This window comes from Ips typographus, linkage group LG2 (assembly GCF_016097725.1).
Source record: "Ips typographus isolate SLU linkage group LG2, UJ_Ityp_2.0, whole genome shotgun sequence".
In the NCBI taxonomy this organism is placed as follows: Eukaryota; Metazoa; Arthropoda; class Insecta; order Coleoptera; family Curculionidae; genus Ips; species Ips typographus.
This window is the reverse complement of record NC_138423.1, coordinates 15873218-15887448: the sequence shown is the minus strand read 5'-3', so window position 1 is coordinate 15887448 and position 14231 is coordinate 15873218. Positions and strand designations below refer to the sequence as shown.

Sequence of the window (14231 nt, the reverse complement as noted above, 5' to 3'; positions counted from 1 at the left end):
AAACCTGCAGGTACTGTCCTCTTCTAGGCCTAGCTTCCTTAGGTGTTCTCTGAGTCGACAATGTCTTGTTAGAAACCCTTGCTCGGTTAAAATTGCCGAGGAGATCTTTGGCCTGCCTCAGTGCTGGAAGTCTTTGCCAGTGCGTTGCTCTCAGTTCTTCTTCAGCTTTATTAAGTACTTCCTGGCTTTTCCAAGGCCACAGAATGGTTCTGGCTCGATCAGGGGCGCTGATGCTCCTTTTCGTGCCAGAGTATCTGCTTGTTCATTACCCTCTACTCCGACGTGCTCCGGAACCCAGAGGAAGGTTACCTTGTTGTTCCTTCCTAGATCATTGAGCTTTCCTAGACACTCCAGAACCATCATCGAGTTGATGTTGGATGAGCTCAACGCTTTGATGGCTGCTTGGCTATCGGAAGGGATCGCAATTTCCTTGTTCCGGTATTTTCTGTCGAGGTTAAACTGAATACACCTTTCTATGGCGTGAATTTCCGCTTGAAAAATGCTAGGGAACTGGCCCATGGGTTCGGAGTATTTGGTTCAAGACTCCTGCTCCAGTGCCCTAGGGAGTTTTAGATCCGTCCGTATACCATATTATGGTATTTTTTTCCAATGTTTGAATGGATTCTCTGCTCCAATCTCTCTTGGTGCTCAGTTCCGTTCCAAATTGTTTTTCGAAACTAAACTTCCTGATGATTTCGTCGGTTGGAAGATCGGCGAGGTGTGCACTGCCAATAGGCAGTGAGTCCCTTGCACTGTGTGCTCTCCTTTTAAATTCGGCCTTATCCAACCTGAGATGTGCTCCCCAAGCAGTTCTTCTCACCATGATGTGGAGCGGGGTGAGGTCGAGAATTACCTCTAGTGCTGCCGTGGGGGTCGATCTCATTGCTCCCGTTATGCAAGTCTCTGCACCTTCTCTAATGTTTTCCTTGTTGTGGTAAGTTCGGGTTTTTTTTACCAAAAAGTATGTTCTCATCCTTCATTCATACTTACTCAAAGATCTTTTGTCTTTTTGACATTTTACTAAAATTACTGACTGACTTTCCATTTGGAGAAAGTTTTCTGCGGCTATTTATAGTTACTGATCTATTTCCATTTAGAGCCAATATTTTGCATTATATTTGCCAAGCAGAATGGCCCTTCAAGTTTTAAAATGTTCTCCAATTTGGTCCAATAATTATGTTTGCAAAATTTCTATTTCTACATACCTAATAATTCTGTTTTAGAATACATTAATTCGATCTTTCATTGTGTTCTTCATAAATGTAGTTATTTTAGTTTTACTAACCGACATTTTCTTCAAAAAATGTTAGTGAAATAGGTTGACGTAAATTCCAGCCTTTTTTATTCGGCATAGGGTAGTAGTACTCTAAGCCAATGTAAAGTAGGACTAGAAAGAGGATCTGGGACAAAAAAATGGCCGTCGCTTTCTTTCAAAGAATAAAGAGCAGACATTTTTTGTCTGCCCTTTATCACTACTTTTTACTAATACATTAGTGTTTACAAATTCTATGGGAAAAGAAAAAACATTACCAGTTGCACATTAATTTTGCTGAAAACTTTTTGTCAATTATTCCAATATTAAAAATTAAAAAAAAATTCAGAACAATAATTTATATTACGAAACTTTCAACTACGTTATTAAAATCGAAACATTGAAAAAGTCTTAACTATGACAGAAACTTTCCTTAGTGAACATCCATTTTTTCTTCATTAGATTGACAGCTCTGGTCGTCGGACAACTTAAAGTCTTCAGGTTGACTTATACTGTCAGAATCCGCAGAGCTAACTTCTGTGGTAAACTGAACGTCTGGTCCTACAACTTCAGGCTGACTTGCATCATCAGAATCAACTGATTTTACTTCAGCAGTCAAATTAACATCTGTCTCTACCATTTCTGGCTGACTTTCACTGTCAGAATCAACTGAACTTACTTCAGCAGTCATATTAACTTCTGTTTCCACCATTTCAGGCTGACTTGCACCGTCAGAATCAAGTGAACTCGCTTCAATAGTTAACTTAACGTCGTTTCCCACCATTTCAGGCTGACTATCAGAATCAACTGAGCTAAGTTCTTCAATATGAAACTCCTCAGCATCGACCTGCATTTCTTCAATGACACATTCCCCAGAATGGGTCAATCCAGTTTCTAACTGTTCAATCAACACTTCTTCCTTTGGGTCATCTGGTTGGAAAGGTTCGTTGTTTACGAAACTATCATCGCGTTTAGTCGTGGAAAATTCAGGTCTTAATTCATCCGCCTCACTTTCTGGTTCCATAGCGGTTACCTTGAATTCTATGTGACACGCTGATGTATCTGGTGTTTCCATTGAATTCTGTTCGGCAAAACTTTCGGTGAATTCGGAAGTTGAATACTGAAAATGTTACAATAATGCAAATTTGTTTGTCATAAATCCGTAGAATAAAATGTAAAACAATATCTAATGAAATAAGTATACCACCACCTTCTGTTTAATTTATATTCTGAAACTACTCGTATATTTAGAGAAGCGCTGCAAGGGGTCCAAAGAGGAATCAAAATCAATGAAGTCATTGTTAACCATCTGAGATACGCCGACGACTGTGTTGTGCTAGCAGATAATCCGGCCGATTTACAAGACTTAATAAAGTGTATAGTGAACGGTATTGACTATTTACAAATGCGTCCAAAACTAAGCTTGTTGTTTTTCCAAAGACAAATATAATTGCGAATTTGTCCATTAACAATATACAGATAGAACAAGTAAGTTCATTCAGATACTCTCGATGCGTCTACAGAGAATCACCGACTTGGGAATCCTTGTGCTGATGGGAAAATCAAAAGAACTGATGCTGATTGTTAAGGAGAAAAGGACGAGATACATAGGCCACATAATGAAAGGCGAGAGGTATGAACTCTTGAGACTAATCACTGAAGGAAAAAGTGGAAAGAAGAAGAACTCTTGGCTGAAGATGGTTTGGATGTAACTCAATTGACATCTTCAAAGCTGCTACATCCAGAATAATGATTGCCAATTGGATCGCCAACGTCCGGCGGGAGACGGCGGATTAGGAAGAAGAAGAATGAAATAAGAACAGGGTTTGCTTAACTGGACAAGTTACACGTTACATTTGTAGTTGTTAACAGCAAGCTAATATGGACACATAAGTCAATCTCACTTGTAGAAGGTAAAAATCACAATACAAACAGATTGAAAATCAAGAAAATGTTCCTAGTATGCAATAAAACATGTAAGTATAATCATATAATGCCCAGTAGTCCAATTGCGTCTAAAACATTTACATTTATTAACCATGTATTTTGAAAAACTATAGAACTTTATAGCAATATTATTATTTATGATCATTTTTTCAAATGATTTTCTTACCTGTAAAGTAGAAGATAAACTTTCAGCGCTGTCTTCAAACAGCATCGAGGGTAACACTTCCATTTTGGGTAGAGTTTGCAAGGAGTAATCGATCATTTCAGTTTTAACGTTATCATTTGTCGAGAGAGAATAGGGCGGCAGATCCAACGAATCGTCGGGATCGGATTCGGATTCCTTCTGTTGAAATAATCAGAATCCAATTGTAACATTTATTGTACTATTTCATATTGTATTTTTTAATCGTCAAGTGCTTTGGATATTTGACCTAAAGTACAAAGTCTTAAGTCACATCTGTCAAGCTTTAATTATTATAAAATGAATAAACTAAATTAAAAAAAGATAACTGCAACAAAGTATACTGCTTTCAGTATACAATATGAGAAGCTGAAATGAATGAAATAGCTTTATCTTTGCTGGAAATATGCACCTCATTATGAATGTGACTGAAATTGTATTAGCAGACTCAGATATTCGTTTCAGTTTAGTTACAATTTCACAAAATATGGGAGTTTAAACAAGTGAAAAAAGCGTACGTTTTACATAGTTTGAAAAAACTCCAAAGTGTCATATAAACTGTAGTCGAAAAGTGCCCTCTAGGAGTTGAACAAAAAAATGAAATTTGGCATGCATTTTGAAGTGATCATTTAGGATATTTTCACTTTTTTAAATAATCTGAACAAATAGGGGGCTGTTCAAACAGTTTGAGAGCTTTAAATTTCTTTAAGCTGCAATTTTAGAGGGTTAGTTAGATGGGGCACATGTGATAGCCCTAAGGATAGCCCATACTTTTTCCTAAGAAAAGTATGTCTGAATTATTCTTTTTATTTTGCATAGTTTGTCAGATACCGTCATTTTTATACGCTAATTCAAAATGAAAAAAAGTAGTACCTCAGGATTATTTTAACAAAATAAAAAAAAAACTCAAATGATGAACAAGCATGCCAAATTTCATATGAGCTTTATTTTAGTTTATTAATTAAGATTAAAAAACCTTTTTTTCTTGGGGCACAAACTTAGGGCCCGCTACCTCTGATAGGGGGTACTTTTCAACCATAGTTTATATGACACTTTGGCGTTTATTTTTTATGTACTTTCTACCCTTTAAGTAGCCTACAATCAATTCGGACCATCCTGTATACATCTACTTTTCAAAACCCTTGCAAATCCATAAGTCAATATCAAAACGCGCCAAGTCCAATTTGTTTAATAAAATGTTTACTAGATTACAGTACTTTCAGAGGAATCAAGCTGTTTTTTGTTCAAATTAAATTATACTCTAGACATGTAAAAACATTCACGACAATTAATCAATTAGAACATCTATAAAGAGTTTTTGCGAATTTTCCAAAATATTCTCATTATACTGTAGATGGGAAAAATCATTGGAAAAAGTGAGGTGTTTTAATCACTTGAAGTTTTTCAAAGGCGTTTTAAAGGGATGTTGCAGACTCTATAAAAAAAAGGAGTTAAAAGCTGCTAAAGTTTGCAGGAGGTGAAAAAGAGCAAAATTCGATAATTACAAAACTAAGTTTTTGGTCGTCTCGAATTAGCAGCAGATCCAAGAACGCTAATTTCCTATAAGTTTCGGTATCTAGTGTTAACGTGATTCTATTGTGAAGTTTATTAAGACATTCCAGGAAATGCTGTGACCTCTCCTCTTTGTTCCTCCACACAATAAAAATATCGTTTAATTATCTCTTGTAACAGACAAAGTGATCTGCAAACTCTCCAATCACTATCTCATTCTCCTAATGGTGCATAATTAACACTTAATAACGGTGAAAAACACGAACCCTAAATTCTGATGGGAAAAGGTTTCCAGGAAATTAGAAGAAATTTTGATTCAGACATCAACTGTATAATAATGGGGTTTTTGGAATAATGGGTTGAAGAGAGTACTTAGATTTATGCAAGATTTGAATTTGAATTAAAATAAATTAATGAAACCTGTTGTAAAAAAAACATATTAAAATTCATATTAACAAGAGCTAAAGTGTTCAATAATTATTATTGGTTAAAAATATAACTAAACGTTATATACTAGTAAAAAAGACACGCTGATAAGTGTAGAAACCAAACCAAAATTAATAATTCAACCACCAACTACTTCAACCAATAATACAACCAGTTTTTTACAGGAGCAGTTCTCGAACTATCATTACACTACTATAGCAACAACATTTAAGCAATTCAGTCTGAAAGTAATACTTCAGTTGGAGAAACAACATCTGATACACAAAATTACAAAAAAACTATCCATTTAAAGGCAATATACAAAGTAAAAAAGAAATTGCTATACGGTGTTATAAAAAGGAAAAGTGATAACTCACCCCTTTGTATTTACTTCCTTGGGAAGTCTTGCATGAAAAAAAGAAAAAACCAGTCAAACTTATCAACACTTACCCAAGGACAATATAGTTAAGCATCAGGTCACTTTTCTAGTGACCCAACCTTCTAATATAAAAGTTTAAACTTACCCTTGGTTGACTGTAAGATCTGATTAAGGGAATGTCCATATGGAGTTTGCAAGTACTATCATCAAAAATTGCCTCTACTGGTGTGCTGCACTCAACGTTTGCATTAGTTTTTCCACAAGCTTTGAACAATACTTGATGAGGATCCTACAAAAATTAGCCATAAAAATAAATTACACAAAATAATTTTTGTCTTACTTCTAAGATGTGTTTGCGACAATGTTTAGCCATTGGTAATGTTCTTTCAGTGCATTTCACTCCACCTTCAGAAAATTGGCACTTTGTGTGACTACTTGGTTTTACCGGACCAACGTCTGATATCTAAAATATGATTAATTACTGAAAAACATTTGACACTGAGTGGGTTATGAAGCGTACTTTAGCTCTCAAATCGTGTAAACGCTTTTCCAAAATAGCTTCTTTCCCATATGCTTTTTGGTATTTATTGTACTGTTTCAATTTCTTGTAAAGCCTCTGTTCCTTTGGATTATCCTTTACTTGATTGTAAATGTTGCCTAATTAAAAGTATTAATTAAACTTATGCTACACGTCAAGTGGCAGCGCAACTTACAGCAGGTTTCTTTCTCTCGCTTCAATGAATTAATATATTTCTTCCTTTTCTCTCTTAAAAGATACCGCAAATGTTTGTATTCTTCAATATACAGCGACTGCAACCTGACCAACTTATCTCTAGTAAGAAGTGTAATTTCCTCGGCAGTATACACATTAGCATGCCTAATAATCAACTAGTCAATTAAAGAAAAATTACATTTTGCCAAAAAATTACTTTAGCGGATCCTCATCTTCGGAATCAATACTTTCATTATCTGAACTGTCAGCATGAGCGTCGTGCCAAACTGTGGCGTATGTGGAAGGTTCAACGTCGCTTTCCGATTCGCTACAATTATCCAGAACCTCGTTGCATTGTTCGTTAAGTACAGAAGCTGCGTCAATATCAACTGCAACGAAACAGGTCACAATGTTCAAATAAAAATTAGTTCAGTTACTGTGTGTTTGTCAATAATTTATGATACATTTGGTTTTATTGCATGAATAAGAATAAAAAAACTTGTAAATTCACTTATTTCATAGAGGTCCACCATTTTTGAACTGACATTCAAGTTTTAATACAGTAAACTTTCAGTTAACATGATGACTCAGTTTCCTCAGTAGGATAAACTCTGATATAAAGGATCAGCATTATTGAAGTTAGGATAAGGTTGATGAAAATCTTTGGGTTCTATCTTTCAAAATAAAAAATTTTTAATAGTCAATAATTATTGATTCAGCCGAATCCAACAGACACAAGTTTGTTCTTGAAAAGTTGGCTTGAAGAAACCAACAAGTAGTTAATAAGATTTCTCCTGTGCAATATTTTCTTTCACATCTACTTGTGTAACAATGGGACAACAAATAATAATAACATAATTTATCATATTTCGCATGTATTGTTATTACTATTACACACCATTTTAAGCTAAAAAAAACAAAGAACGAGAAAACAAAATAATGAATTGGAAATATTTACACCACAAGAAAAGTTTTGATTTTCATAATCTTTAACAATATTTAATAATTAACAATATCAAAATGTTCAACGAGTTTAATTTACTTTATCTACAACAGTTACATAATATCGTAATTTCGCACTATTTTCAGTGTCATAATGACCTTTATTACCGCACTAGTGCGTTAATAATCGGTGAACAATTTGCTTGTACATCTGGAGTTCTGTTGCCTCCACTATCTTGCTTCTTGTTAATATCAATATTAAAAGTAACTTTTAGTTAGATATTTTTTAATTAAAAAACATGACATACAATTACATGAAACCTCAATTATTATTAGGATAAATATTAATGGTAAACTCTTTGCAATTGGATAAATTAATGCCAGATGTTGACATGCCTAACAAGTTGCTGAAAATATTTTTATTTATTTTTTTAATTTTTATTTTTTTTATTTTTTTTTTCAATTAATTATTAATATAATAATCGTTGTAGATAAAATGTTGTACGTAACACGTAGGATATGTTATTAACGCACTGTGTGATTACACGACTTGGCCTGCGGCCTCGTCGTGCAAATTTTCACATGCGTGCGGTAATAACATTCATATCCTACTTGTTACGTAAATAACTATTATCTACTCCTAGCATGGTAATCATTCATTACATAGCTCATTTTGAGTTACGTAATGAGCGATTTTACCGCACTAGTGCGATAATAATCGATTTTATCGCACTAGTGCGATAAAACAACTTTAAATGAAAATTTCTGCTGTAATTGTTTATTGAATTTAAACATAACTTTGATAAAACCATGAACAGACCTATCTTAAATAATAACTATATTTTACTTTTTATAAATATTAAAAGTGAAATGAATTCCTGAATTAGAAAGTTCTTGGATCGAATTTACACAAAAAAAAAAAGGCTGGATGAACTATAGGTTGCTGCCAAGGTTTCAAAGTACACGAGTAACACTTTTTCTTGAAAGGGACTCTTTATGTTCTTGGTCTCGCACCAGGTGACAAAACGTTGATACATTTTTTCATATTTCTCCTTTGACTTGGCAGGGAACAACCCAGATACCTCGTTTGCGGCAGCTTCTTCAATATCTGACGGAAGTTCTTCAGACATGTTCATAACGAAATGCACTTTTAAAAATTTGTGACTGACACTGTTAAATTGTCGCTTAAGTGATATGTGGAAACAAATGGCCACCATAGCAACAACACCAAAACAGTACAGCGTAGATGACAAGATTTAAGGGTAACAAATAACTACCCGTAACTACCCGTTCCTAAATAGTTCACATTGCACAAAATATGAATTTTTTTCTTACTTTACGCTGCTTCTGATGGTCGTAGATAAAATGTTGTACATCACCCGTGGGGTATGGCAAATCAACGTACTCGTGTGGCAACACTCCCACTCGTGTCTATAAAAATGCTCATACCCCACTAGTAATGTAAATAACTATTTTTCTACGAACGGATTAAAAATTCAACTTTTAACACACTTCTGAACTATTAAAAATAGCATTTTAAGGCACTAGTGCTTTACGATACAACATTTTGGTGTCCTTCGATATATCATATCTCTAATAATTTGTTAGTAATTTAAAGTAAACTGATACGATTTTCTACTAATTTTGTACTCTTCTCTTTGCGACACCACTTTAGGGACACCTTGTATATGTTCATTAAGTTTTAGTTTCGCTTTTTGTTACAAAAAAATATTACAAGCAAAGCCAACCGAGGTAATTATCACAGAAAATGAGCAGTAGAATAGTTGTTTGTAATTATTTTATGTTAAAAAAAATATGTAGCAAGCTCATATAAAATATGTATCAAGTAATCAACACAATATACAGAGTTTTCAAGTAAATTACGATAAAAAAATCAAAATTTGTATCTCTGAAAATCTTTAAAACCTAAACAAGTATTAAACTTGAAGAAAAATTACTTGCCCACATGCAATGCGTGTTTATGAACATTTTTCAAATTTGAATTTGCTTTACCATTTCTGTATAGTAATTTCTGCATGTTTAGCTGGTATTCAATTTCATATAGTATAGACAATTAAACAGTTACCTAACTGAAATGACCGTTAATCGTTAAACGTCAAAGTCAATTATCCAGCTTGATGCAATCATCAATGGCAAAATTCTATTGCTTCGTAAACTCTAATTTTCTATTAAAAAAGCGCTCTGTAGAGGAGATTTACACAAAACTTTCATTACAATATCTCAAACTTTATTATTTTTTGTAGTAGGTACTATACCTACAGCATTACAGTTTGGCCACTTAAAACAACCGTATTTGAAACACGCTGTATTTTACTATTGTTACCACTTGGCGTGTGGCGTCAGTATGTCTGTAATTTATAAAAAAAAACATTTCCCAAACTTTTGTTCCTACTTCCTGAATACCTACACATTGTAGGTATTGCAAAGCATTTTTCTTGACATTTTCTAACAAATCACAGAAACTTTGTTACAAGTTAAATTAAACTTAAATCAAACTATTTTTTGATCTCAGATTTATAATACTCATGTGACTAGTAATTGAATTTGACGTACAACAATAAGCCTTAAAAAAATCGAAAAAATGTTTGGCAGATTTTTTGGTGATTAAAGAGATCTAAGGATATTTGAAAAGATCTGGGAAAAACGGAGAGATTTTTGAGGATATCGGAAGAATTATAAGAGATCTGGGGAGATCTGAGTAAATCTAAAGAGATTTGAGGAGATTTTCTGGGGGAGGCAAGCTTTTGACCCAAATAATGGGCAATTAGTAACCCCTCGAAAATAGGTATTTAATTCATCAAAAATGTTTTTTAACCCAAAAACCGGTACAAATCATAATATACATCCTTGAATTCGCATCCGAAAAATCTTAGCTGAAATCTACTTACCAAATGGATCAACCACACGCACCAACTTTCCATCACCACTATCATGACTTTCCTCAGGCAGATAAGTTGAACCAGAACTAGTTCTGTTTTTTGGCTTTTTAATGTAGTGTGACAAGTTGCTTAATAGAGACTCAGCTGTTAGAGGAGGTGGATTTTTTGAATTCTTTTTATTTCTTGCCAAGGTAGTTTTCAAGGAATGTTCACTGCAGTACCTGAAAAATCATTTTTGTACTGGTAAACTATAACTTGAGGAATTTTACCACTTACCCATACTCCTTTTTATCACCTTTGGGTGCAGGCAAATTGCACCTTTTCCCATTTGACTGATAGATAAAGCTGCATTGTTTATAAGGGGCATTTTTGTCATTCAAGATATGTTTTATACAGTATTTATAACCATCCACAGTGAGCAAGGAGCATTGATAAGACTCATATCCACATTGCTTTTTGTTATATAATTCAGCCTCCACTTGGGCTCTTAAAATGGCTTTAGCGGGCATATCCATTTTAATAGATTAATTCTTCAGTTCCCTAAAATTAAAAATAGCGATAATGGCTGGTCTGGTATAGCTTCCACACTATTTTTGGCAATTTTTTTTTAAAAGGTACGTTCCGGTTTATTGTATAGAATAAAAACCAAAAAATCGTAAAAAAACTTTGACAGTGATCAAGTTACACCTATGCCAGTCCAAGTCTATGCAAAACCCCTCTTCCTTGCTATTCTTTCCTATTGTAGACATAGTGAAAAAAAATTATGTTTTATTTGGTGACACTGAGGGTGCAGGATGCAGAATCCAAAATTCAACAAAAATACTTTGTATACTGACCATAAGTAATGGGACATTGAGCTACAGCATATTCCTGACATCAAAATACGGGTAATACGGTTTAGCTCACTCAATTGTCTTATAACAAAATTTAATATTAAGAAAGATCTTTCTTCAGTTCTAATTTCCATTGGGAATGTGGTGGTCAATTATGTATGGCCTTGTTGACTGTTTCCATTTTTTTCTGTCTTTAAAAAATATTTATTTTATTTATTTCGAAAGATTTAGGGAGTGCTGCTGCTTGCTACAATATTGGCTGCTTAAAAAGACTATTAGACTAGAGAGTATTACTTATGGTTAAAATATGGTTAATTATGCTTAATATGATTCTAATGTGCTTTCTATGCAAAATAGGTATACTAAGTTGACCGTTTTCGGCAGGGTTGGCACATTTTCGCTTGTACAATTAAAGGGTTAAATCCTAAAAAGTAAAAGTAAAAGTTTGTAATTTATACAAAACCTCAAAAACCAGTTGTGAGACTTTTAAGATACATCACACAACAAAAAGACAATAATAATAAATGAAAGATTATATAGGTACTAATTGGAAAGCTGCTGTATAGAATATGCAATATCAAATATCTCATAAACAGTCAATTTTTACACCCTGTATCTTTATTAATAATAACTAAGTATAGGGGTATAGGACAATTTAGCTAAAAGGGTTGGTATTTTCACCACCTTATAAAGTAGCTAATAACTATTAAGTGTATCTCAAAGATTAATTTCCAAATAAGTTGTATGCGGATTTCAAGGCAAGTTTATTTATTAATCATTTGGTGAATTGGTATTAGAAAGGAGGTTTCCTTTCTAATACATTGTCAGTGTCTAAATACATTGTCAGATTAGTCTAATATGTCAATTCTTCAGAATCTCTGGCTGTTAATTAAGCCCTCCAAAGACAATTTATTTATAAAATTGACTCATATCATAAAATGGAAACACCAAATAAGAAAGAGTTAAAATAGAAAAACATTATAGGTGTCTCTATGTAATTATTAGAGAAAAATTCATTCAATGCAATAAAAAAATGAAACAAACCAATCAATTTAGAATACTACTAAATTTTATAGAACTGTTATGTAGGTGCAATTTAACAAATTATTTTAAATTTATTGATTTTCTTCTTGTTAGTAAACAAATATACATAGATACTTTGCAAAGGAAACTAATTGGTTTTGTAATTTTACTTGCTTTTCCAGTACCTAATAGATTTCTTCAAAATCCCAGACAGTGAAGTAATATGCATTCAGAAGCATATAACCAAAGGGTTGTTAAACTTTTTGATTTTAAGACTCAAAGGGAATGAGCAAGAGGCACAAACCAGTTTTCATTTTCTGGGCTCATATGTTTGATATTTAGTAGTTCCTATTATCTCTTTATTAGCTAGTTGGTGTATCAAATAATTCTACAAATAAACTACTTTATTTGTCCAATAAATCTTGATCTACATTTGATATACACAACTAAGGGCCCCTATTTCCATCTGCTAATAAAGTAGCTAATAGCTATAAAACTGAAAGAGGATTGACATCCATTCTCACCAACCTTCAATGTATCTTAAAAATGTTCTTTGAATTACTTTATTATTGTCCGAATTTGTATGCAAATTTAGTGCAACATCTACAGAAAAGTAATACCTATGCATCTAGATGCATATAACAGAAGAGTTGTAAAAATGTCTATTTTAATAACTAATTTTTGATTTAAAGACCCAAACCCAATGAGCAAGACCCATAAATTGCTTTTCATTTTCGGGGTGTTTTCCTATTATCCATATATTAGCTACTTGATGTATCAAATAAAAATTATTCAAATAAACTGCTTTATTCCTACAATAACTCTTCTTCCTGGTTTGATATACTAAACTTAATTTGTCTAATGTATTTATAGGGAAGTTTACTAGCAGATGAAAATACAGGCTCTTGATGTGAAAAATAAAAAAACCTTTAAATAAACTGGGTTATTGCTAATAAAGTATGGCCACATTCATAAAAACAAATGGATTAGAAATCAAAAAAACAGATTTTAAATTTGATGGGCAGAATGACCTTTAAGTAATACTTTTTCGATCAGTAATGAATTTATTTCAGTGCATTCATAAGAAAATTATCTAGTGATTGTTAATGGATGTGTTCTTATAAATTGAGCCTATGTTTGGCAATTGATATACACAACTGAGTACCTACTATTTATCTAATATATTTTCAAGAAAGTATTAGCACTATTAGCAGATGAAAATAATAGTATTATTTTGATGTGAGAAATACCCTGTAGCTCTTTCCCATTACTAATGGTACACCCTGTATATTGTAAGCAGAATACAAATTCTATTGAATATTGATTTCATCAAAAAATACCTAAAACTAGGCTACAAGCTACCTGAACCTATAAACTTAGCTTACGATACCTTTAGGTCGGTGCCATCGGCCCTAAATAACCACCATGAAAAATTATTGCTCCACAAACTTCAAACAAAACAAATAGCTTCAAAAATAAGGAATAAGGTTAGGAAGATGTTTATGGTACATGCCAAAGTCCAATAAAATTTAGACCTATCATAAAACCATATTCAAACGAACCGCTCTCAGGTAGACCATTTCGACCAATCAGAATGCAAAGCAAGCATTTCCGTTTGACGTCTGTGTCTGTCACATGTATTGTCGGAAACATCGACTACGGTTATCGTTGGTGTTTGTGAGAGAGATTTTAGCAAAAATATAAGGGCTTTACAGTAAATATTTGGAGACGATTAAACAAATCCTAAATTATAGTGTCGAAAGTGCAGGGTATCTCGTGTTTCGCGTGTGAATTTTAATTTGAAGCATACATTGTTTTGCTTACCGTGGTTGGTCGGCCATCGAGCAGTGAATAACATCTTTCCACGACTGCTGTGTATGTATTTGCAAATTTATTAATATTCTACGCTCTCCGCATAAACAAACTGTTTAGAAACATTCAGCAAATCGTACTTAACAGGTATACACACGTTTTCCAATTTAATTCCTTAAGAACCCCCTAAAAAACCGTCGTCTTTGTGACCCGTGTCGAACTTCGTGGAAAAACCAGCCGAAGAGTGACGCAAGCACGTAGTTAAAGCCCTAATACACGTTTTTTTTCGTTGAAATCGTCGTGTTTAGTGAA

At 33.3% G+C, this 14231-nt stretch overlaps 1 protein-coding gene across 3 annotated transcripts; it reads right to left on the bottom strand.

Moving 5' to 3' along the window:
- Nucleotides 1-1596: 1596 nt before the first annotated feature.
- Nucleotides 1597-14071, bottom strand: dgt1 (KAT8 regulatory NSL complex subunit dim gamma-tubulin 1). 3 transcript variants are annotated; one of them, XM_081974276.1, is made up of 11 exons: nt 13932-14071; nt 10528-10791; nt 10261-10472; nt 6627-6798; nt 6411-6574; nt 6218-6354; nt 6038-6160; nt 5843-5986; nt 5696-5722; nt 3366-3542; nt 1597-2372 (listed from the first exon to the last, which is right to left on the bottom strand). In XM_081974276.1, exons 2-11 carry the CDS (start codon nt 10764-10766, stop codon nt 1686-1688), a joined length of 2082 nt encoding a protein of 693 aa, XP_081830402.1. In that variant the 5' UTR covers nt 10767-10791; nt 13932-14071; the 3' UTR covers nt 1597-1685. The 3 variants fall into 3 exon arrangements, with proteins under 3 accessions (XP_081830402.1, XP_081830403.1, XP_081830404.1); XM_081974277.1 differs by lacking the exon at nt 13932-14071 and adding an exon at nt 13498-13612; XM_081974278.1 differs by lacking the exon at nt 5696-5722.
- Between the last annotated feature and the right edge of the window lie 160 nt (nt 14072-14231).